General features: G+C 49.7%; 1 protein-coding gene across 1 annotated transcript; it reads left to right on the top strand.

Moving 5' to 3' along the window:
* The first annotated feature begins 1,026 nt into the window (after positions 1-1,026).
* On the top strand, positions 1,027-24,483 carry nhsl1a (NHS-like 1a). Its single transcript, XM_064325166.1, has 10 exons — positions 1,027-1,882; positions 9,647-9,799; positions 10,730-10,851; positions 13,944-14,015; positions 14,825-15,011; positions 15,540-15,665; positions 16,840-18,827; positions 18,947-19,805; positions 20,375-20,459; positions 22,800-24,483. Exons 1-10 carry the CDS (start codon positions 1,582-1,584, stop codon positions 23,344-23,346), a joined length of 4,440 nt encoding a protein of 1,479 aa, XP_064181236.1. The 5' UTR covers positions 1,027-1,581; the 3' UTR covers positions 23,347-24,483.
* Positions 24,484-24,702: the final 219 nt, after the last annotated feature.

The raw sequence follows: 24,702 nt of genomic DNA, 5'->3' as shown, positions 1-24,702 counted from the left end.
GATTGTTTGTTTGTTTGCTGAACAGGTTACTCTACAGGGTTGGAGTCCTGATCTGTGGTCACTTCTGGCACTACGATCTTTACTTGACTCTAGTGTGTTTCTTTTGCACCTCTGCACCTTGAACTAATGCACTTGTTGTACGTCGCTCTGGATAAGAGCGTCTGCCTGTAATGTAATGTAATGTAACTCAAAAGGGACACTTTAAGAAAGCATACTCATTTTGTTTCAGTAAACAAACCCCACAGATTAAAATGATAAATTCTTCAAATTCCAAAAGAAGATGGGGGATTTAATCTTATTTATATGAAGCACCCACACAAAGGATGAACTTTTACCATATAATAAAAAACTAACAGTACAGTATATGTTGAGTGTATGTCGTGTGTGTATGCAGTGTGTGTGGTGTGTGTGTGTGGTGTGTCTATGTGGGCCAGTGGTTTGTACAGTATATGCAGAGTGTGGAAGTGTATGTGGTGTGTGTATGAGGTGTGTGTGTGGTGTGTGTATGCATTCAGTGTATGTGGTGTGTGTAGGAGGTGTGTGTGCGGTGTGTGTATGCAGTGAGTGTATGAGGTATGTGTGTGGTGTATGCATGAGGTGTGTGTGGGCTGTGTGTATGTGGGCCTGTGGTTTGTACAGTAAATGTGGAGTGTGGAAGTGTATGCGGTGTGTGTGTGGTCTGTGTATGAGGTGTGTGTGTTCTGTGTGTATGTGAGCCTAAGGTTTGCACAGTAAATGTGGAGGGTGGAAGTGTATGTGGTGTGTGTGTGTGGTCTGTGTATGAGGTGTGTGTGTGCTGTGTGTATGTGGGCCAGTGGTTTGTACAGTATATGCGGAGTGTGTGTGATGTGTGTGTATGAGGTGTGTGTTTGAGGTGTGTGTGTGGTGTGTGTGTGTGTGGTGTGTGTGTGTGTTTGGTGTGTGTGTGTGTGGTGTGTGTATGAGGTGTGTGTATTTGGTATGAGGTGTGTGTATGTGGTGTGTGTGTGTGTGTGTGGTGTGTGTGTATTTGGTATGAGGTGTGTGTATGTGGTGTGTGTGTGTGTGTGTGGTGTGTATGTGGTGTGTGTGTATGTGTGTGTGGTGTGTGTGTATGTGGGCCAGTGGTCTGCCCTAGCAAGTTGTTGGCATGCTGGGTTGTAGATTACCTGTCTGCACCATCTGTGTGGCCGTGTCCTGTTTGGATCCGGGCCAGGACATGTGGGGTAATCCAGTTACAGGATTAGGAGGGGTGAACAGACACCCGCGGCAAACCCTTCACACAGGGAGTGGGCAAAACCAGCAGCATCCACCCGCACACCACTCAGCACTCAGCTTTGTCTTTATAGTATGTTCCGTGGCGACGTGGGTCACTATGGAGACCGGGCTGTAGCTACACGATGAGACGTCTTTACTGGAACCTTTAAAAGTAAACCCTGGATTCTGTCTGCTTGCTGTTCGGAGTGGAGGATCGCTGGTGTCAGGCACAGCCAGCCTGGAGTCTCTCATTACACAGCTGAGTTGGAACTCTGAGGAAGGAGGAGGGAGAGGAGGAGGAAGAGGAGGCACGGATAGGGTACCACTGGGTGGCTCAGCAGCAGCATGGCGCAGGTGCCCTGCCTGCCTGCAGACCCGGCTCTTGGGTGCTGGCACAGGAAGTACTATGAGGATGAGGACGAGCTGCTTCCTCTGTACGTGCGCAACTTGAAGCCCAAGACCGAGGGCAGCCTCCGCCGCCGTCTGCTCTCCGCAAAGATCCACCAGAAACAGGACACCTTGTGGACCCCCAAACCGCTGGCTGCACACCCCCTGCCCCGCCCGCACGACCTTCCGCCGAGCGCTGTGCCCACCCCCACCTCTCGGCCCAGCTGCACCCCCACGCACCCCTTTCAGGACACCACAGGTACACCTCGCGCCTCTGTACTCTTAAATACTCCTGCCAATCACAGGCCTTAATGAAGGGCTCTGAGCTGCAGCACAGCATGCAGAGGACCTGCACACGCTGCCGCACAGCATGCAGAGGACCTGCACAGGCCAAAGACTGCAGTATCGCAAGCGTTCCTATGCGGAGTGTGTGTGTTACGTGTGGAGTGTGTGTGTGTGTGTGTGTGTGTGTGTGTGTGCGGTGTGCACTATGAGGTGTGTGTGTGATGTGCGTGGATGCGGTTGCGTGTGTGTGTGTGTGTGTGAAGTGCGTGGATGCGGTTGCGTGTGTGTGTGTGTGTGTGAAGTGCGTGGATGCGGTTGCGTGTGTGTGTGGGTGTGTGTGTGTTTGTCCTCGGAGAGACCACAGTGAATCTGCGTTATTCTCTGTCATTGTCTCTGTCATTGGTACGCACACAGTTGGTCTGTGAGCTGGAGGTACTCACACGGTGGGTCAGCTCTTGCACCACTGATGCTAATCAGATTCAGGATGTGTCCTAATTACATTCATATTTTATAGGAATTTGGTTTATGAAGAAACGCAGGTTGCCAAACCTGGAGAACAGCAGTGGGACCCAGACCTATAATCTGCTGAAAGGAGCACAGTGTCCATATGGTGCACAAATTAAACACAGATAATTCAGACTAAAGCCTTTACCTTTTAAATTGGCTTTTCACCCCTGCAGCTGCTCTGAGCACACACACACACACACCTGCTCCCCACTCACATACCTGCACATACACACACACCTGCTCCCCACTCACATACCTGCACACACACACACACCTGCTCCCCACTCACACACCTGCACACACACACCTGCTCCCCACCCACACACCTGCACACACACACACCTGCTCCCCACCCACACACCTGCTCACCACTCGCACACCTGCTCCCCACTCACATACCTGCACACACACACACCTGCACACACACACATACCTTCTCTCCACTCACATACTTGGACACACACACACACACACATACACACACCTGCTCCCCACTCACACACCTGCACACACACACACACCTGCTCCCCACCCACATACCTGCACACACACACACCTGCTCCCCACTCACATACCTGCCGACACACACACCTGCTCCCCACTCACATACCTGCCGACACACACACCTGCTCCCCACACACATACCTGCCGACACACACACCTGCTCTCCACTCACATACTTGGACACACACACACACACACACACCTGCTCCCCACTCACACATCTGCACAAACACACACCTGCTCCCCACTCACACACCTGCACACACACACACACACCTGCTCCCCACTCACACACCTGCACACACACACACACACATGCTCCCCACTCACACATCTGCACAAACACACACCTGCTCCCCACTCACACACCTGCACACACACACACACACCTGCTCCCCACTCATACACCTGCACACACACACACACACCTGCTCCCCACTCACATACCTGCACACACACACACACACCTGCTCCCCACCCACACACCTGCACACACACACACACCTGCTCCCCACTCACATACCTGCACACACACACACCTGCTCTCCACTCACATACCTGCACACACACACACAGACCTGCTCCCCACTCACATACCTGCTCCCCATTCACACACCTGCACACACACACACATACCTGCTCCCCACTCACATACCTGCTCCCCACCCACACACCTGCACACACACACACACACACACACCTGCTCCCCACTCACACACCTGCACACACACACACACCTGCTCCCCACTCACACACCTGCACACACACACACCTGCTCCCCACTCACACACCTGCACACACACACACACCTGCTCCCCACTCACATACCTGCACAAACACACACACACCTGCTCCCCACTCACATACCTGCACACACACACACACCTGCTCCCCACTCACATACCTGCACACACACACACACACACACACTTGCTCCCCACTCACACACCTGCACACACACACACACACACCTGCTCCCCACTCACACACCTGCACACACACACACAAACCTGCTCCCCACTCACATACCTGCACACACGCACACACCTGCTCCCCACTCACATACCTGCACACACACACACCTGCTCCTCACCCACACACCTGCACACACACACACACACACACCTGCTCCCCACCCACACACCTGCACACACACACACCTGCTCCCCACTCACATACCTGCCGACACACACACCTGCTCTCCACTCACATACTTGGACACACACACACACACACCTGCACACACACACATACCTGCTCCCCATCCACACACCTTCTCCCCACTCACATACCTGCACACATATCTGCACACACCCGCACACCTGCTCACCTCTCTCACCTGCTCACCGCTCAAACCTGCATGAACAAACGGTATGAATTCCAACTGAATTAAAGGGAACCACAGCCCACATTTACAGATCGGTTCCAAAGCTAGTAGAAAATTAAGATCCTATGTGCAGATAGAGGCCCTTTCATCACCCTTTCCCAGGCCTGCAATGTTTGCATATTTCTAACACAAATGTTCTCATTTCAGTCTTCAGCCAGTGAAACATACGTATGTTCAATTTGATTCAGGCTTTACTTGGCCGGTGAACAACCCTGCTCTTTTTGGCCCTGATAAACTCCTTGGTTGCATTAGGAGTGTGTTTGGAGTCATTGTTTTGCTGCACATTGAAGCATGTGGTTGGATCTGAGCAGATAAGATGTTTCTGTACACTTAATAATTAATCCTGCTGCTGCTGTCACATGATCAATAAAGACAAGTCAGCCAGTTCCAGTAGCAGTCATACATGCCTAAATCATAACACCCCCTCAACCATGTTTCACAGATGGGGAGGGACAGTGCTTTGGATCATGAGCCAAGTCATATCAATTTATTTTGTGTTGTGATTTTAGCAGAGAACTGTCACAAAGATGCTTTACTGAGATAAAGGAAAATTGGGCAGAGGCCAAGCTTGAACCCCCAAAAAGCAAGTGAGGGAAAAACTCCCAGTGGGGAGAAAAACCTTGAAACAGAGGGAAGAAAAAAATCCCCAATGGGCGGATATCTCAGGAGGAACCCAACTACAGGGGGGGCCTATCCTCCACTGGCCAGCCTGGTGTACACCCAGCTACAGAGGCGGCCCATCCTCCACTGGCCAGCCTGGTGTTCACCCAGCTACGGGGGACGCATCCTCCACTGGCCAGCCTGGTGTACACCCAGCTACGGGGGACGCATCCTCCACTGGCCAGCCTGGTGTACACCCAGCTCCGGGGGGGGGGGGGGGTGAGGAATCCTCACCAGCCTGGCGTACAGTAAGGGTAGAGGCCATTCTTGTACCAGAATTCTACAGTTTTTGAAAGTTTTATTTCTACCCTGGGGAGGGCATTAACAGGGAGTTGTTGTAAATGAGCATGTGTGATCAGTCCACTTACCCTGTATAAATCAAGGTTAAATTAAAAATGATACAGATTACTGTAGTTACTATAGCAACCACACTGTTCTTGCTGGAAGCCCCCTCCCTCATTAAAATAACTGGGTCAGACAGTAAGAGCATGAGGGGGTGTGTGTTTCATTGTGCAGCAAATTACAAATTATCCATTTTATGATCACTCTTTCCCTTAATCTTCTTATCTTCCAAATACCACAGGTCTACTGCAGAGAGAAAAATCTATACAAAGCGTTATCTGTGCACTTCTGAGTAGGGTATTCAGGTTCAGACATACATCTGGCTTGTAGTGTTTGTGCATGTGTGTGTGTGCGTGCGTGTGTGTGCGTGTGTGTATTTGTGCGTGTGTGTGTTTGTGCGTGTGTGTGTTCGTGCGTGCGTGTGCGTGTGTGTGCGTGCGTGTGTGTGTGTGTATTTGTGCGTGTGTGTGTTCGTGCGTGTGTGTGCGTGCGCGTGCGTGTGTGTATGTGTGTGTTCGTTGCGTGCGTGTGCGTGTGTGTGCGTGCGTGTGTGTGTATTTGTGCGTGTGTGTGTTTGTGCGTGCGTGTGCGTGCGCGTGCGTGCGTGTGCGTGTGTGTGTTTGTGCGTGTGTGTGTTTGTGCGTGTGTGTGTTTGTGCGTGTGTGTGTTCGTGCGTGTGTGTGTTCGTGCGTGCGTGTGCGTGTGTGTGTGTGCGTGCGTGTGTGTGTTCGTGCGTGTGTGTGCGCGTGCGTGCGTGCGTGTGTGTATGTGTGTGTTTGTGCGCGTGTGTGCGTGTGTGCGCGTGCGTGCGTGCACGCACATTAATGATGAAGAAGTCCGATGGAGTTTCAGTGATGTCATACTGCATCAGGAGCAGGCTGGCCTCAGTCTGCTACGCCATTAGAGGGGTGGACTATAGTAACGTGCTGACAGGCACGTGCTTGTGCAAGTCTCAGTGTGTGTGTGCAGGGGTGTGTGTGAGAGGCGGGGGAGGGAGAGTGTGTGTGTGTTCAGGGGTGTGTGTGTGAGGCGGGGGAGGGAGAGTGTGTGTGTGTTCAGGGGTGTGTGAGAGGCGGGGGAGGGAGAGTGTGTGTGTGTGCAGGGGTGTGTGTGAGAGGCGGGGGAGGGAGAGTGTGTGTGTGTTCAGGGTGTGTGTGAGAGGCGGGGGAGGGAGAGTGTGTGTGTGTGTGCAGGGGTGTGTGTGAGGCGGGGGAGGGAGAGTGTGTGTGTGTGCAGGGGTGTGTGTGAGGCGGGGGAGGGAGAGTGTGTGTGTGTGCAGGGGTGTGTGAGAGGCGGGGGAGGGAGAGTGTGTGTGTGTGCAGGGGTGTGTGTGAGAGCGGGGGAGGGAGAGTGTGTGTGTGTGCAGGGGTGTGTGTGAGAGGCGGGGGAGGGAGAGAGTGGGCAGAGACAGAAATAGGGAAGAGGGGAGAGAGAGAGAGTTGGGAGGGCTGCTGGTGATTTTGTGAACTGCTGGGTGTGCAGTTTTAAGACAGCAAGTGCAGTGTCCTAGCATCACACATCATCTGCAGAGCTACTGCTGCATCAGCACCACACACACTGCTATCACACTACTAACACACCACTAACACACTGCTATCACACTGCTATCACACTACTAACACACCACTAACACACTGCTATCACACTACTAACACACCACTAACACCCTGCTTGCACACAGTTTCCAACGCACACAGTGCTATCACATTGCTAACTGCTGATACACATCCACCACTCACACTGCTAACAACTAGAGTTATCCCTGCTAACACGTACTGTAAAACGGGCTGACTCACTCTCAACAGAACAATGGTATTCATCACTACCACCCTCAAATCTGTCATGAAATACCTGAAGAACAAGAGGGGTAAGTAAATCCTTCTCTCCTTTCTGCTGTTAAACACAGATTGATCTGTCATTATTCAAGGTCAGAGCTCTTATGCATGCATTATCGCTCAGAAGATTCTGTTGCAAGGTGATCTAGGCTGGTTCTGTCCTGCAGGTTTGTCTCTGGAGGAAAATTTTTGATACCTTCTCCTTGTGACGGGGTTTGATTGAATTTTTTGCTTGCCATCTCAAAATGTAGCTCATTATAAGCCATGCTAGAAGACATTTTAGCACAAAAGCTCTGTGGTTTGTGTTGGCACAGAGATCTAAAACCCATCTCACAGCTCCCTGCTTTTCATCTTCACAAAGGAGGTACGTCCGTCCATCTATCCATCCATCCATTATCTAACCCGCTCATTCCTGGTCAGAGTTGCCGGGGTGCTGAAGCCTATCCCAGCATGCATTGGGTGAGAATTCACCCTGGTCGCCAGTCCGTACAGTTCATCCAGGTGGTGTTTTAACACTGAGGTGATCACTGAAGTAAATGGGCCTCTGCATTCCATCCTTTGGAGGATGATGTCAGTTAATAAAGGCAGGATGTAGCATGTGAGCAGGTTTATACTGAGGAGCAGGCTGTGAGCAGGGCAGGATTTATACCGAGCAGCAGGCTGGGAGCAGGGGCAGGTTTATACTGAGAGCAGGCTGGGAGCAGGAGCAGGTTTATACTGAGGGACAGGCTGGGAGCAGGAGCAGGTTTATACTGAGGAGCAGGCTGTGAGCAGGGATTATACCGAGCAGCAGGCTGGGAGCAGGAGCAGGTTTATACTGCAGAGCAGGCTGGGAGCAGGTTTATACTGTAGAGCAGGCTGGGAGCAGGAGCAGGCTTATACTGAGGGACAGGCTGGGAGCAGGGGCAGGTTTATACTGAGGGACAGGCTGGGAGCAGGAGCAGGTTTATACTGAGGAGCAGGCTGTGAGCAGGGATTATACCGAGCAGCAGGCTGGGAGCAGGAGCAGGTTTATACTGCAGAGCAGGCTGGGAGCAGGTTTATACTGTAGAGCAGGCTGGGAGCAGGAGCAGGCTTATACTGAGGGACAGGCTGGGAGCAGGGGCAGGTTTATACTGAGGAGCAGGCTGGGAGCAGGTTTATACTATAGAGCAGGCTGGGAGCAGGAGCAGGTTTATACTGTAGAGCAGGCTGGGAGCAGGTTTATACTGTAGAGCAGGCGGGGAGCAGGAGCAGGTTTATACTGTAGAGTAGGCTGGGAGCAGGAGCAAGTTTATACTGAGTGCAGGCTGGGAGCAGGAGCAGGTTTATAGTGAGGGACAGGCTGGGAGCAGGAGCAGGTTTATACTGAGAGCAGGCTGGGAGCAGGAGCAGGTTTATACTGAGAGCAGGCTGGGAGCAGGCGCAGGTTTATACTGAGGGACAGGCTGGGAGCAGGTTTATACTGAGGGACAGGCTGGGAGCAGGAGCAGGTTTATACCGAGCAGCAGGCTGGGAGCTGGAGCAGGTTTATACTGAGGGACAGGCTGGGAGCAGGAGCAGGTTTATACTGAGGGACAGGCTGGGAGCAGGAGCAGGTTTATAATGAGAGCAAGCTGGGAGCAGGAGCAGGTTTATACTGAGGGACAGGCTGGGAGCAGGAGCAGGTTTATACTGAGAGCAGGCTGGGAGCAGGAGCAGGTTTATACTGAGGGACACGCTGGGAGCAGGAGCAGGTTTATACTGAGTGCAGGCTGGGAGCAGGAGCAGGTTTATACTGAGGGACAGGCTGGGAGCAGGAGCAGGTTTATACCGAGCAGCAGGCTGGGAGACGAAGCAGGTTTATACTGAGGGACAGGCTGGGAGCAGGAGCAGGTTTATATTGAGGGACAGGCTGGGAGCAGGAGCAGGTTTATAATGAGAGCAAGCTGGGAGCAGGAGCAGGTTTATACTGAGGGACAGGCTGGGAGCAGGAGCAGGTTTATACTGAGAGCAGGCTGGGAGCAGGAGCAGGTTTATACTGAGGGACACGCTGGGAGCAGGAGCAGGTTTATACTGAGTGCAGGCTGGGAGCAGGAGCAGGTTTATAGTGAGGGACAAGCTGGGAGCAGGAGCAGGTTTATACTGTAGAGCAGGCTGGGAGCAGGAGCAGGTTTATACTGAGAGCAGGCTGGGAGCAGGAGCAGGTTTATACTGAGGGACAGGCTGGGAGCAGGAGCAGGTTTATACTGTAGAGCAGGCTGGGGGCAGGAGCAGGTTTATACTGAGAGCAGGCTGGGAGCAGGAGCAGGTTTATACTGTAGAGCAGGCTGGGAGCAGGAGCAGGTTTATACTGTAGAGCAGGCTGGGGGCAGGAGCAGGTTTATACTGAGAGCAGGCTTGGAGCAGGAGCAGGTTTATACTGTAGAGCAGGCTGGGAGCAGGAGCAGGTTTATACTGTAGAGCAGACGTGGAGCAGGGGCAGGTTTATACTGAGAGCAGGATGTGCTGTTCAGTAACGCTTCCTGTGCCTGTCCCCGTCCAGCTGTGTCTAACCTGGATGAGGAGCGCAGATGGACTGTGCACTACAGCGCCCCCTGGCTGCAACAGGAGACTGTGCTCCAGAATGGCACCCAGCCCACCTGCGTGGAGGACCTGCGTGGCCAGACCAAGGTCCACCTGAAGCCCGTTCTCTCAGGTGAGGTGGCAGAGCTCGGAACAGGACACACTGAGAAATGTGTTCACTCAAAAAACCTACATTTTTCACTTCAGTTCGTTAGACGTATATATTTTTTTGGTTTTCTCAATTTAAATTTTTTGGTTAATTTGAATGAACCTAAAAATTTTCAGTTGGGAAAACCTAAAACATATAGATGTAACAAACTGAAGTAGAATCACATCAACGCTGCACCCAGGTCCTGTATGCACAAAGCAATCATTTCAGTCAGATCAACACTGCAACAAGGTCCTATATGCACAAAGCAACCATTTCAGTCAGATCCACACTGCACCAAGGTCCTGTATGCACAAAGCAGCCATTTCAGTTGGATCAACGCTGCACCCAGAATCCACCTGCAGGATAATGTAATGCGGTGAATCTCATGAAAACTTATGAAACATTCTATTTTAAATCAGCAGCTAACCACTTCAGTGCCACAAAGTATGCCATTTAATGAAATGACATTAATTAGCTGGTGGTTTGCTATCATAGCCCTAATGTTGTTTTCTGCCCTGTTTTTACTTGAATAATGAAAAATGAGGTTGATATTTTCAGAAAATTGTTATTTTATTGTCTTCAGTGTTATCAATGCATTATTCCACACTGCAGGCTGAGGACAATTAATGCAGGCTTATTCACCATGGTGAACTGCGGAAATTGTGTTTATTAGCCAAAGAGATTTTTTCATCTTTATTTAGTTAGAAATGATTCCTCTTCATTTAGACAAAATGCTTTTCAATAAACAGCCAATGAACCAAGATCATAGCAGCTTGTTTTGTTGAGAAAACGTTTATGTCATTTACATAATTTCCTCTTTCAAATTTATTTCCAAGTCCAAAAATCATGATTATGTTGCTATGGCTTTATTAAGGCAATGACTGACTCTGCGATTGGCTGTATTGTTTCCAGAATGTGACCAGCTAAACTGGGATAGGTTCCACAGCTCATGGTACCGCCCCCCAGACTCCACCCTTTCCACTGCCGACCTCTTACACAGCACCTCACAAAGAGACCATGTGGAAGACAAGAAGGTAAACTGGTCCCCCGGCACTACTAAAATGGTCCACCAGCACTAAAATGGCCCCCTGGCACTAAAATGGCCCCTCGGCACTAAAATGGCCCACCGGCACTAAAATGGCCCCTCGGCACAAAAATGGCCCACCGGCACTAAAATGGCCCCTCGGCACAAAAATGGCTCCCCGGCACTAAAATGGCCCCTCGGCACTAAAATGGCCCCCCGGCACTAAAATGGCCCCTCGGCACTAAAATGGCCCCCCGGCACTAAAACGGCCCCCCGGCACTAAAACGGCCCCCCGGCACTAAAACGGCCCATTGGCACTAAAATGGCCGCCCGGCACTAAAATGGCCCCTCGGCACTAAAATGGCCCCCTGGCACTAAAATGGCCCCCCGGCACTAAAATGGCCCCCCGGCACTAAAACGGCCCCCCGGCACTAAAACGGCCCCCCGGCACTAAAACGGCCCATTGGCACTAAAATGGCCCCCTGTCACTAAAACAGCCCCCCGGCACTAAAATGGCCCCCTGGCACTAAAATGGCCCCCCGGCACTAAAACGGCCCATTGGCACTAAAATGGCCCCCTGGCACTAAAATGGCCCCCCGGCACTAAAACGGCCCATTGGCACTAAAATGGCCCCTCGGCACTAAAATGGCCCACCGGCACTAAAATGGCCCCTCGGCACTAAAATGGGCCCCTGGGTATGTAGAGTGTTCCCCCTGGTAAATCCATGCAGTTTCCATTGAGAAACTGGATACTCTTGTAGAATAATGCAAAGAAAAATCAGACAACAATAAGAAAAATACTGGATGTTCAGAGTCTCTGTGGTCCTGTGGCTTTGCCAGTGTATTGGCTCTTATATCATCACATTTAATTTCATCCAATAAACTTGCAGTTTGGTCATCTGGTCTCCTTTAAATCACCAATAAATTACATGAGAGAAAACACATTAGTAAGGAATACAAAACTTTAATTATACTATTTCATTTATTCCACTGTTTGTAAGGCTTGGGTAGTTACAGATGTAACGCGGTGGAAACGCAGACAACAATGGACTGAAGGAACCTTTTAAGCCTTGTTTCCACCAAAAGTGGAACTTTTAGTCCCAGGAACTACTTTTCAAGGAACTAAAAGGTTCCTTCAGCCCATTGTTGTCTGCGTTTCCACTGCGGTCTAAAGTCCCACGAAGATTAGGCAAATTAGCCCACTGACGTAAGAAAAAGCGACGTTGTCGTCGGTCCATCTGTCCTATGATTTCTTCTGTAACCCCATACTACCACCGAAGTAGCCTACGTTATTTTCTAATAACCGGGACAGCTCGGAGGGGTTTATTCCACTTATATACAATGGGTTACCAACAATGACTATATATGGTTACTTTTGTATTTATTGATTTTTATCAATTTAAAAATGAAATTGAAATATTCTTCCGCGGCCGTTTGGGCATATTTTACCGTTGTCAAGCAAAACTGTCGTTGGTAGTTGAACTTGGACCGTTGTTATGCAACAGATAGGCTATAACAGGCCAATAGTCAGAATGTAACTGTTTTATATATCCTCTCAAACACATTCATTATGTTTTTATGCGAACATTCGCTTTCATGTCTTGACATCCGAAGTGACAGAATGCATTCACATTTATATGTATAACTGGCAACAACAGCAGAAAACATGCACACGTTGTAAACAATTTGCTGTTTGACTACTTTCTCGTCGTCAATTCCATATAGGCTAATCGCAAAATGACAAGAATAGAACGAAAACTCGGACTTGCGTGAAAATTTAAATTAGTAGTGGTACAGCCACCGTTTACTTTCCTTCGAAGTTACTGCTAGCCGAGCAGCGAAGTGTGCCCTCCAGATGCGAACCATGCACCATAAATTAGTCCATAGTCTTCCTGGTCTTTTTGTGCAATTGAAGAATGGCAGAGTAAAATTACGGCAGTCTGAAAAAGCAAAAGGGACGATTACTAGAATTAACCTGTTATTTTACTCTGACAAAAAGTGCGGAATGTGATTTCCAGTTTGCTTTTACTGTATCACCAATGTAAATTACGCAGAACTTCCACATACCTCACATAACTGTATCAAGCGTCAATTACAACGGGCTAACAAAGAAAATCCGGAAGAAAATATTCAGCAACCGAATTAAACCGTCTGAATGTTTTGGTACGTAATATGCTGTCCCAGCACGAATGCTTAGCATTTTATAAAACGAATACTAAAGCAAGAAAAGAACAGAAGAGCACACGTTATAGCCTAATTCCAAGACGTTGGCAGGCTATAACCAAAACTAGGCTACTGCGCCACATAACATACAAGTTTGATTTCAAGTTATTATGAAAATAAATCGGTTTGCGGCTGCAGATTTTTTTAAATGGCGGTTGAAATAAAACACTGCAAGTAGTCAACCAATTAGACATTTTTCAGCGCTTGTGCCCCACCCCAAAGGTTCCGGTACTTTTGGAAAGTATTACTCCCCGAGCAGGGACTTTCTTGGGGGTAAAATAAAGTCCCCGGAACTTAATTTAGACCCTAGTTCCTGCGGTCGAAACGCACTCCTTTTGAGTTCCTCAAAAGGTTCCTAGTTCCGGGGTAAAGTTCCTGCGGTGGAAACGCGACTTTAGTTCCTTGAAAAGTAGTTCCTTGAAAAGTTCTGGGTACTTTTGGTGGAAACGCGGCTTTAGATACTATCTAGCCAGTAGGTAATCAGAGCACAAGGTACTATTTAGTTAGGAAAATTGCAACCATTGCTGCGCTGAATGGCCTGTTTTCATCATCATGTTATGTTACGTTACACCATGCTACATCAAGTACACCATGGCAACTGCACTATAAGCAATATAACTGTGCTGGAGAGTGAGAAATTAGTCATTCCAATTAACAGAGTACAGTTGTGTATTAGCACATCCGTGCACTGATTCAGCAATCTGATATTACACTGCCCTCTAGTGAGGACATGTGGAAGTGGTTAACGCTATCCTAAATCACTTTTAAGAGTGGATTCTTCTTTAAGTAGACACAGCTACATTCATGATCTCGATTTGTACTAAGATATGATATGATGTAATTTGTCATTTTGTTATTTTTGTGTCCCTTGGTCATGCAGCCTAGTCTGCTAGGCTGTCTGACTCAGTCTTGCCTTACAGTGTGCTGTCATTACAATCCATGGGATAAGAAGGTACCTGCTCCAGCTGGGGCCTAGCCTGTGTGTAGCCCATTAGCCATCGCTGTACAATGACTCCGTCTAGCCTGTGTGTAGCCCGTTAGCCATCGCTCTACAATGACTCCGTCTAGCCTGTGTGCAGCCCCTTAGCCATCGCTGTACAATGACCCCGCCTAGCCTGTGTGTAGCCCGTTAGCCATCGCTATACAATGATTCTTTTAGCATTTTTAACATTCCACAAGCAATGTTTCCACTCACACTGTCACCCCCGTTATGCTTTTAATGTGTGTAGTGAATGTGTGTGAATTCTCCAGAATATAGAACTGACAAAAGCACTTCAAATATCATTTGAAGAAGTTCTGAAGACTAACCTGATATGTTATGCTATGCTTATTAAAATTACTGATCACACATTTTTTAACTCAACACTAATCTAGTGTCTTGTCTTTGTCTTACAAGAAATATGCAACTCCAAAATTTTCATTTGTATATGTCTGTAGAAGTATATTGTGTATTGATTTATATAGACCAGATTCACTTAACTCAGGAATGTGAAGGTATAATGCTTGAAGAGAACAGGAGAACGCAAGACGATAAGCTACAGGCTGCTCTTAGCTGTAGAGGTTGTTATTTGAGTGACAAGTCACAAATTGGATTACAGGGAATTTGTCCATTGGATTGTATGAGTTCTGTATTTCTTGAGGTAAAAATGTGGCCCTGTTCTGTTGGTTCTGTGGTGGGTTTAGCATCAGAATGTCAGGTGTCTTCAGGTGTGCTGTGCCCTCCTGGTCATGTGTGAGTGACCCCTCCCCCACCTGCTGCAGCCCACAGGGTCCTCCACAGAGGAGCCTCCGGAGTTCTCCCCCAGACCACGGACACCACTGAATGGAGACAGCGATGATCCCATCTGGACAGACTGGAGCCAAACCCTGCCACTGCCCACTCCCGAGGAGAGGATGAGACAGCAAGCACAAACTGTTCCCGCCCACATCGTCCCCATCAACATCACAGGTAGGCCTCGCCCACATTGTCCCCAGCAACATTACAGGTAGGCCCGCTCACATCGTCCCCAGCAACATCACAGGTAGGCCCCGCCCACATTGTCCCAGCAACATTACAGGTAGGCCCCGCCCACATCGTCCCCAGCAACATCACAGGTAGGCCCCGCCCACATCTTACCCAGCAACATCACAGATAGGCCCCGCCCACATCGTCCCCAGCAACATCACAGGTAGGCCCCGCCCACATCGTCCCCATCAACATCACAGGTAGGCCCCACCCACATCGTCCCTATCAGCATCACAGGTGTAGGCCCCGCCCACATTGTCCCCAGCAACATCACAGGTAGGCCCCACCCACATCGTCCCCATCAGCATCACAGGTAGGCCCCACCCACATCGTCCCCCTCAACATCACAGGTAGACCCCGCCCACATTGTACCCCTGGGTGTGTTTTTGTGTTTGTGTGTGTGTGTGTGTGTGTGTGTGGGGGGGGGGGGGGTGTTTTGTAACCCATAATCGTTACTTTGGCTGGTTGCAGGGGAGACGTTTGACCGGCAGGCCAGCATTCGACACTCCTTGGTTACCATGGATACTGTGGGGAGTCGCCCAAAAGACAGGCGGAGGCTAGTGATACCTGTCCCACAGGACATCCCAGAGGAAGCAGGTGTGTGGAATATAATCATCATCATCAAAATGATCAGACTTTACTTTAAATGGGGTGAATATAATCCAATGGAGAATGTAGACTTTTATTATTAGTATTAAATCAAATCTGACCACAAAATTTTAGTTGCTAATCATATGACAGTTCCAATCATGTATCGTTTCTATGTAGTCATATACAGTTCCTACATAAGAAAGAGCAATTTTGTTATTTATCTCGCTAATCTATCAGTAATTGCCTAGCATGCATAATCATTTACTTGAGTTGTTATTATTTCTGTTATAACTCTTACAAATCTAGCCTATCATGTCCTTTGTAATATTTACTTTCATATGTACTACCTCCTAGTTAAGCTGATTATTAGCACAAGGATGGCAGGTCTTTTTGTTTTTGGTTTGGTCTAAATGGATTGGCTGTGTTATACTCTGGGTTATTCACTGTAAGTACAGCCTGCGGCACCTATTTCACACTCTATTGAAATGGAAAAAAAGCAAAAAGTACAGCTAACATAATGAATGATCCTATAAGTATAAGATACGATAAAGGTCAACACCAGTGCAAGCCTGCATTTAATACCATTTCAGTTTCTGCTTCTGTCTGTGACAGAATACACTTAATATTACAAATCAGCAAAAAAACAAAACAAACAGATTTGGGCCCAGTCAGAGTTCTTTTGATATCTGGGATTCCATTAGTCTGCCTTAGAAGTTCCTTATATGTGTGTTTAACCTGCTGTGCTCTTATTACCTGACAAACTCGCAAACACATGGATAGTGCATGAGGCTGCTGGCATTAGCCTGACAGATTTCCTATCTGGCTCGAGAGCCAAGTAATTAATGTTGTTTTTACTATAAAAGCTGTACACACTGTAGCAGAATGTGTACTGCATTAATAACTAGCCTAGCTAAATTAGCCAAAGGAAGGCTACAGAATTGAAGGCATTTTTCAAATTCAACTATCACTTTGTTGATATGACTTCCACCGACCTTAGTTAATGGGGAAAAGGAGTGTATTGCTGTTTTTCAGGAACCTGATACAGACGAGCCCAGTAATGTAAATTTTATTTTGTAGGAAATTGAGTAGATTAATGCTGATGGGTAACTGTTGTCTTGGCATGTTAATAGTAACTTCCTGTGTCTATTGAATCCTTCCCTTCCCTTCTTCCTGTGTGTAGTGAAGACAGGGCAGAGTGACCTCCCTGGACACTCAGCGTCCAGCTGCAGTGTGACCTCACCAACATGTCACCCACAAACCAGTGACTCCAGCTGCTGCAGCGTGTCCTCACCAACATGTCACCCACAAACCCGCGACTCCAGCTGCCAGACGGAGGAGGAAAGTATGGATGAAGCGGAGGAGAGGATAGCGGCTCCACCTCTGCGTGGAATACGAGCTCAGAGAGCGCAGGGCATCTCAGCACAGCTGTCCAACATGTCTGCCTCCTGGTCTGGCAACATCTCCACCAGCACAGAACACAGTGCTGAGCCACATTTCCGCAGCCTGCCTCGCCTCTCTGCCTGCCACACAAGCGCCATCCACTGCCTGGAGGACCTCCCTGCTGGCATGTTCCGTGGCCAGAGCCAGCTGGCTGGGAATGGGCGGGGCTGTCCTAATGCCCCACCTTCTGCCCCGCCCATCCCAAACCCCCTGCCCCCCGAGTCCCAGCCCACACCCCCTTACCCGACAGACGAAGCTCTGATCACCCCTCCACCCTACCACAGCCCCTGCCAGGTGGGAATCACCCGCAGTGTGTCCAGCCAATCGGACGCCAGCAGCATCGTGACTGCAGACCAGTGGGAGTATGACGGCCTACCCAGCAGCCCCCTCTCATCCCGCTGCTCCAGTCCTGTGCAGCCGGCGGACTCTCGCTCGCTGTGCTCGATGGGCAGCGATGGTGGCTCCGCCCCCATGGGGCTGCGGTCGCTCAGCTACAGCAGCATTGCAAGCGACCCGCTGAAGCGTAGCGTGTACCAGTGTCGCCAGCACCGCAGCTATGGCGACTGCAGCCATGGCGACCGCGCCAGCCTGTACAGCAACCGCTCCCTGCGGCGCAGCATCTCCCTGCGCAAGGCCAAGAAGCCGCCGCCTCCACCGGCCCGCTCCGACTCCCTGTGCAGACCCTCGCCCACCGCCATGCCCATCACCGACTCCCGGTGCAGACCCCCGCCCACTGCCACGCCCATCACCGACTCCCTGTGCAGACCCATGCCCACTGCCACGCCCATCACCGATTCCCTGTGCAGACCCCCGGCCACCGCCATGCCCATCAACGACTCCCTGTGCAGACCCATGCCCACTGCCACGCCCATCACCGACTCCCTGTGCAGACCCATGCCCACCGCCACGCCCATCACCGACTCCCTGTGCAGACCCCCGCCCACCGCCACGCCCATCACCGAGTCCTCATGCAGAGCCCCGCCCACTGCCACGCCCATTACCGACTCCCTGTGCAGACCCCTGTCCACCGCCACGCCCATCATCGAGTCCTCATGCAGAGCCCCGCCCACTGCCACGCCCATCACCGACTCCCTGTGCAGACCCCCTGTGCAGACCACCGCCATCACCAGCATGCGTGGCATCCATGCCTCCTACGAGGACCCTTGGGTACTACGCAAGTGTAGCCAGTCTTCAACCTCTGGCTGTGGCTCACCTGCCCCTGCCCCACCCTCACAGAGCCCCGCCCCTGCCATGCCCCCATGCAGCCCCACCCCTACCACACCCTCACAGAGCCCCGCCCCTGCCATGCCCCCACGCAGCCCCACCCCTACCACTCCCTCACAGAGCCCCAGCAGCAGTCTGCAATCTGAGTCTTGGTGCTCCACAGAATCTCTGGCAGTGATTGCTGTGGCTACCACGGCCTCCAATGGTGCGCTGGCCTCCTCTCTCTCCATTGGCTGCTCCACCCAGCAGGAGCCCATCGCCCCCGCCCAGGACAGGGCCAAGCCCTCAGTGCCTGAGAGGAGGTCTTCCCTGCCTCTACCACCCTCACCCCCACCCCTTCCCTCCTGCACCTCCAACACACCTCCACCCCCACCCCTTCCCTCCTGCACCTCCAACACACCTCCTCCACCCCCACCCCTTCCCTCCTGCACCTCCAACACACCTCCTCCACCCCCACCCCTTCCCTCCTGCACCTCCAACACACCTCCTCCACCCCCACCCCTCTGCCCCACACACTCCCCCCACCTCCTCTGCACTCCAACACCTCCACCCCCCCTTCCTCTCCCTCCACCTCCCCCCACACTCCCTCCCTCCTTCACACCACCCTTGCTTCTTCACCTCCACACTACCCCACCCTCCCTCCTACACCTCCAACTCACCACCCCAACCCCACCCCCCCTCTGAAGGCCCTGGAAGAGCCCTGTGATGCAGATAAGAGCATGTGCAGGCAGAGACCCATCCCACCCCAGCTTGCCACAGCCCGAATGAAACAGTGGAGCCATATGGAGCAGCAGGCCCTGGGGGACAGCTCCATGCAGAAGGCCCTGGGGGAGAGCTCCATGCAGCAGGCCCTGGGGGAGAGCCCCATGCAGCAGGTCCTGGGGGAGAGCCCCATGCAGCAGGCCCTGGGGGAGAGCCCCATGCAGCAGGCCCTGGGGGACAGCTCCATGCAGCAGGCCCTGGGGGACAGCTCCATGCAGCAGGCCCTGGGGGAGAGCCCCATGCAGCAGGCCCTGGGGGACAGCTCCATGCAGCAGGCCCTGGGGGACAGCTCCATGCAGCAGGCCCTGGGGGAGAGCCCCATGCAGCAGGCCCTGGGGGACAGCTCCATGCAGCAGGCCCTGGGGGACAGCTCCATGCAGCAGGCCCTGGGGGAGAGCCCCATGCAGCAGACCCTGGGGGAGAGCCCCATGCAGCAGGCCCTGGGGGAGAGCCCCATGCAGCAGGCCCTGGGGGAGAGCCCCATGCAGTGGGGACGTATGGAGGAGGACAGTGAGTCCAGCAGCTCCACTCCACTGGGCTGCAGTAGGGAGTCACTCCTCAGCGAGCTCTCCACTGGAGTCCTGGAGGAGCTCCAGTTCCCTGACCTTGCCATCCAGGAGCAAGAGCTTCCCCCAAATCTCAGCAGCACTGAAGCAGCCAGAGACGCAGACGTACACAGCAGTGCTACTGGGTCTGTCAGCCCCAACGAGGAAAGGAATGGTGAGAGACACAGCATCACAACCCGAACTCTAACCCTAACGGTGTGCTAAGGGATCACCATCAGTCTGCACAAATAGGCCAGGCAGATTCAGAATTTAATAGCAGACGCGGCCTGTTTAAATTCAACACCTATAAACATTTCTGTATCTTTAAGCAGCTCTACATATGAGTCCGCATATTGCACTATTTAATAAGTATTGTTGTTAATATACAGATAGAGTAGATCATTAAAAGGAAACTGGTGACCTGGCAAGAACCTCTTATCTAGAGGCTCTTAGGTTGCGAGTATTTTCTTCTGAGCAGGTTTGTATTTTGAACAGTTTGAGAGCAGATTTGTATTCTAAACAGGTAATGAGCAGGTTGTATTTTGAACAGATTGTGAGCAGATTATATTTTGAACAGGTTGTGAGCAGGTTTGTATTTTGAACATGTTGTGAGCAGGTTTGTATTTTGAACAGGTTGTGAGCAGGTTTGTATTTTGAACAGGTTGAGAGCAGCTTTGTATTTTGAACAGGTTTTGAGTGGTCTCTCGCACTGGTTTGTTTATCCTGTTCTCTCTCTGCATCCAGCTGATGTGTTTGAAGAGATGCTGGAGGAGCTTCTTACCCCCATGCCCCCTTGTACCACTCAGGAACTCTTTGTCGCCATTCACAGGTAGGCAGAACTCGCTCTGCCCTGTACTGCAGGGCTCTTCCTAATCAAACCAGCCCATCCCGTTCTGCTCATCAGCCTTCAGCACCATTCCCTCGATCAGCCTGCAGAGGGCGCTCACATGGCATTCACCCCACAGAATTATAGCCTTCACTTTTTTCAAGATTTTCCACATTCTTAGTCTGCATTTAACAGCAACATACAACAACTTTAACACAGTATGATTGATCCAGTAATGTGCAGTTCTGATCAGCCCTGTAAAACTATTCAGCAAGCACTGTAAAACGTGATTATGATTATGATTATCACTTGAGGTCATCCATTTATGTTTCAAATATAAATAATGTTAGCTTAAACTGTGCAGCTTTTTAGATTGACAGCTATCAAACTCTAGATAAACTAGTTATTGACAACATGATCATTCATTTACTTAATCTAGAAGACACCGGTGCAGTTCAGAATTTCGTTGACTAGGTAGCTAATTTACTTGGTTTTCAAATATTTTTCTTGTAATGTTATATGCACTCTAATAAATGATGCCACAACAGTTAACTACAGTTAGCAATTAGTTAGCTACAGAAATGACTAATTCTCCTCCTAGCCTCCTAGCTTCCTAAAAATGATTTGAAATTAAGAACTCACTGGCAGCTCTACCAGGGGTGGCCAGTCTTATCCAAAAAGGGTCGCTGTGGATGCTGGTTTTTGTTCTGGCCCAGCACTAACACACCTGGCTAAAACAATATGCACCCACACAGCCCTTTTCAGATTGGACACCCCTGAGCTACAGCCTCTCTACTTCAGCCTGGAGGTGTGAGATATTTATGCAGTCCTGACAGGATGTGAATGGAGGATTAAATGTGCCAAAATAATTTCAATTATTATTTATTTATGTTTTAGTTATTTATATTTTATTCATCCATATATCTTTAGATGATTATTTCTATCATTCTGGCATGTTTAGTCCTTAGATTTCAAGCCCACACCATTCACATGTTTGAAGTTCAGCTGAACCTGTGTGCAGCAGTGGGCCTCGAACAAGCCCATCAGTTGGTGATGTGCAGAGTACCTTGGCAGTTATAATGGCCTGTGTTCATTTGTTTCAAATGACTTTACTCCTTGTTTGATTGATCAAACTGACAGTACTGAAAATCACTACTGAAAAATCAGATATGAGTAATATGGATATATAACAAGCCTCGGCATATTTCAGCTGCAAACTTATAAAATGGAGGCATGAAAAGTTCCTTATCTTCAGGGTTAGGGTTTGCTCCTGCTCTGAAACCTGACTCTTTCCATCTCCATCCGCTGTCCTATCTGACCTTTTGACCGGCTCCCATGGTGCACTCTGGCAGGGTCCACATGAGCACTGTGCCGCAGACATGGCGTGTCCTGGCAAGTAACCCTGTAACTGGCCAGTAATGGTTCCCTGCTCCTGTAGCTCAGCTCAGATTAGTCCTGTAATTCCTCCTCTAATCCCCAGAGCATTAGTGTGATGTGTGACGTGCTTGTACTTTGTGGAAGGGTTTTTGCTGACTTGTGCTGGTTTTAAATAATAAAAACACAATGTGTTCCAGTGCGATTACATTTGTAAATGTGTATCTATTATCTAGACCAGTGGTGTCAAACTCCAGACCTGGGAGGCTCCAGTGCGATTACATTTGTAAATGTGTATCTATTATTTAGACCAGTGGTGTCAAACTCCAGACCTGGGTGGCTGCAGTGTCTGCCAGTTTTCTATGTGTTTTAACACAAGTGATTCATTTAAGTCACTGATTGGATTAAGAGTCCACACATCTTGTTCTTAAGGCCTTAACTGACTGCTGGTTGAAAAGAAACCACAAAAACCTGCTGACACTGAGACCCTCCAGGACTGGAGTTAAACCTGCAGACCCTGCAGCTCTCCAGGACTGGAGTTAAACCTGCAGACCCTGCAGCTGTCCAGGACTGGAGTTAAACCTGCAGACTCTGCAGCTCTCCAGGACTGGAGATAAACCTGCAGACCCTGCAGCTCTCCAGGACTGGAGTTAAACCTGCAGACCCTGCAGCTCTCCAGGACTGAAGTTAAACCTGCAGACCCTGCAGCTCTCCAGGACTGGAGTTAAACCTGCAGACCCTGCAGCTCTCCAGGACTGGAAATAAACCTGCAGATCCTGCAGCTCTCCAGGACTGAAGTTAAACCTGCAGACCCTGCAGCTCTCCAGGACTGGAGTTAAACCTGCAGACCCTGCAGCTATCCAAGACTGGAGTTAAACCTGCAGACCCTGTAGCTTAAATTTTGCTGCAAAAGTGATATTTTTACCAGTCTGGTCATAAGGCACTAACTGCACCCTGTGGCCCCTGCAGGTCCAAGAGGAAAGTTCTAGGCCGGAGAAAGTCTGAGGAGGAGCAGGTATGTGGCCAGCCCCCCTCCCTCCCTGCTGCACCCACGGGCCCCTCGCTTCGCAGCCTGCGCAGATGCACGTCCAGCTGCGCCGGCTTCAAGGTGCTGCTGCTACAGAAGGGCAGTCGCGCAGGCTCCGCCCCCCGTATGTCTGCTGCAGAGATGCTCCGCAGCTCCGCCCCCCGGTTCCAGCTCGCCCAACCCCAGCCTGCTCTGGCCCCACTGGACCGCTGGCCCCCCACACCGCCCCCTGCTGCCCAGAGGAAGTACAGCAGCCGCTGCTGCCTCATCCACCAGCACAACATCCAGCTGAGCCAGATCCCAGAGTGTAGTACTCTGGAGGACACATTCCCCCTCTGGAGACACGCCCATTCTCCCATCTCATCTTCTGCTCCCTCTCCCTGCCCACTCCCCCATGGTGGGGGGATGGAAATTGGGGTGCTGGTCTCACTCATGTCCCAGGGGACCCAGGCTCGGGACTGGCGCACCGGATTCTGTGAATTTATCTGAATCTGCATTATTTTCTGCCATTGTTTTCTATCATTTTATTGGATATATTCCTGAAGGTTTAAGCAAACCTGTGTTAGGTGCTTTAGTGTTGACTAAAATCATTTGTCTTTTCTGTTTCCCCAATTTGCAAAGTAACACCACAAAACGCTCTATTTATATTTTGGATGTTGAAAGGGGTTTAATTAAAAGCAATATGTGAGTCACCTATTAATGAGAACTTGAGTTGATAAAGCAAGGGCTATTACCACTATTGCAGTAACAGTAACACAGCATCTGCCCTATAGAAACACAGCCTTTGCCCTATAGAAATACAGCCTCTGTCCTTTTGAAACACAGTCTGTGCCCTATGGAAATACAGCCTCTGTCCTTTTGAAACAGCCTCTGTCCTATAGAAACACAGCCTCAGTCCTATACAGCTGCAGTTGTTTCTGTTAATTCACTGATCCTGCCTGATCCATGGCTTCCACTTTGTTCCCCTCACTTTAGCTTTAGTAAAGAAGATATTCTCCAACAGCATTTTCCATTACTTAAATTATATGAATTATCTTCTTATTTGAGTGGATGTTATGAAGTATCACATAAGAGCAATAGTGAACCACACTGTGCAATAGTGAATTACTTTGCATTAGTGAGCTAGGGTGTGCAGATGTGAAGTGCACTATGCAATAGTGAATTATATTACTCAATATTATATTATTCAATATTGAATGTATTTTCACATCTCCAAAACTATTGATTTAACCGAACTCTATGTAATTAAGTTATGTCTATATGCAAATTTAGCATGTCATTTTAATAAGACTTGTAAGACTTGATGTTTTTATTGATAGTTATAGATGCCCATGTTGTCAATAGGAAATCATTTATTTCAGAGATTCAAGATAAGGTAGATGCTCTGAGAATCTTTTAATGTATTGACAAGGTTTTTGTGGGGTATTCTCAGACAGACTTGTATTAAGAGCCTGTTGTAGGTGTTTTTTAAGATGCCTGACTTGTTGACTAGTCCCTCCACCCGATGGGCTGGACAGCAGTGCTCCTATCGGTCACTCTAGAGGTTAATTCATAAAGAAGCCATTTTCTCAACTGAAATGGAACTGAAATTGAAAGAATAAAAAAACACAATTATAAGAATAAAAATACTCTGAAATTCATTTTCTTTTGTCATTGTAGAAATTTGGTCCTTTGTCAAGTAAATTGTGTGATTCCAAAGCTTAGATCAATAACAGTTTATTAACAAATCAAGAATGGTCATTTTTACAGCATGAAACACCAGGTAAATGCAAGCTAGTTTTGTTTCAGCAACCAGCTTTTTACCCATTTCCCAGAACAAAATGTACCAGTAACGTGGCAGGTAAG

Source organism: Anguilla rostrata, chromosome 1 (genome assembly GCF_018555375.3).
Source record: "Anguilla rostrata isolate EN2019 chromosome 1, ASM1855537v3, whole genome shotgun sequence".
NCBI lineage: Eukaryota > Metazoa > Chordata > Actinopteri > Anguilliformes > Anguillidae > Anguilla > Anguilla rostrata.
The sequence above is the reverse complement of the archived record's forward strand: the minus strand, read 5'-3'. Positions and strand labels throughout refer to the sequence as shown.

What these genes read in the sequence shown, in the direction of transcription:
- nhsl1a (XM_064325166.1), top strand. Translation starts at nt 1,582, where the DNA reads ATGGCGCAGGTGCCCTGCCTGCCTGCAGACCCGGCTCTTGGGTGCTGG. An exon ending in CCTGAAGCCCGTTCTCTCAG is followed by an intron (nt 9,800 to 10,729) that starts GTGAGGTGGCAG and finishes TATTGTTTCCAG; the next exon opens with AATGTGACCAGCTAAACTGG. An exon ending in ACCATGTGGAAGACAAGAAG is followed by an intron (nt 10,852 to 13,943) that starts GTAAACTGGTCC and finishes TTGGTCATGCAG; the next exon opens with CCTAGTCTGCTAGGCTGTCT.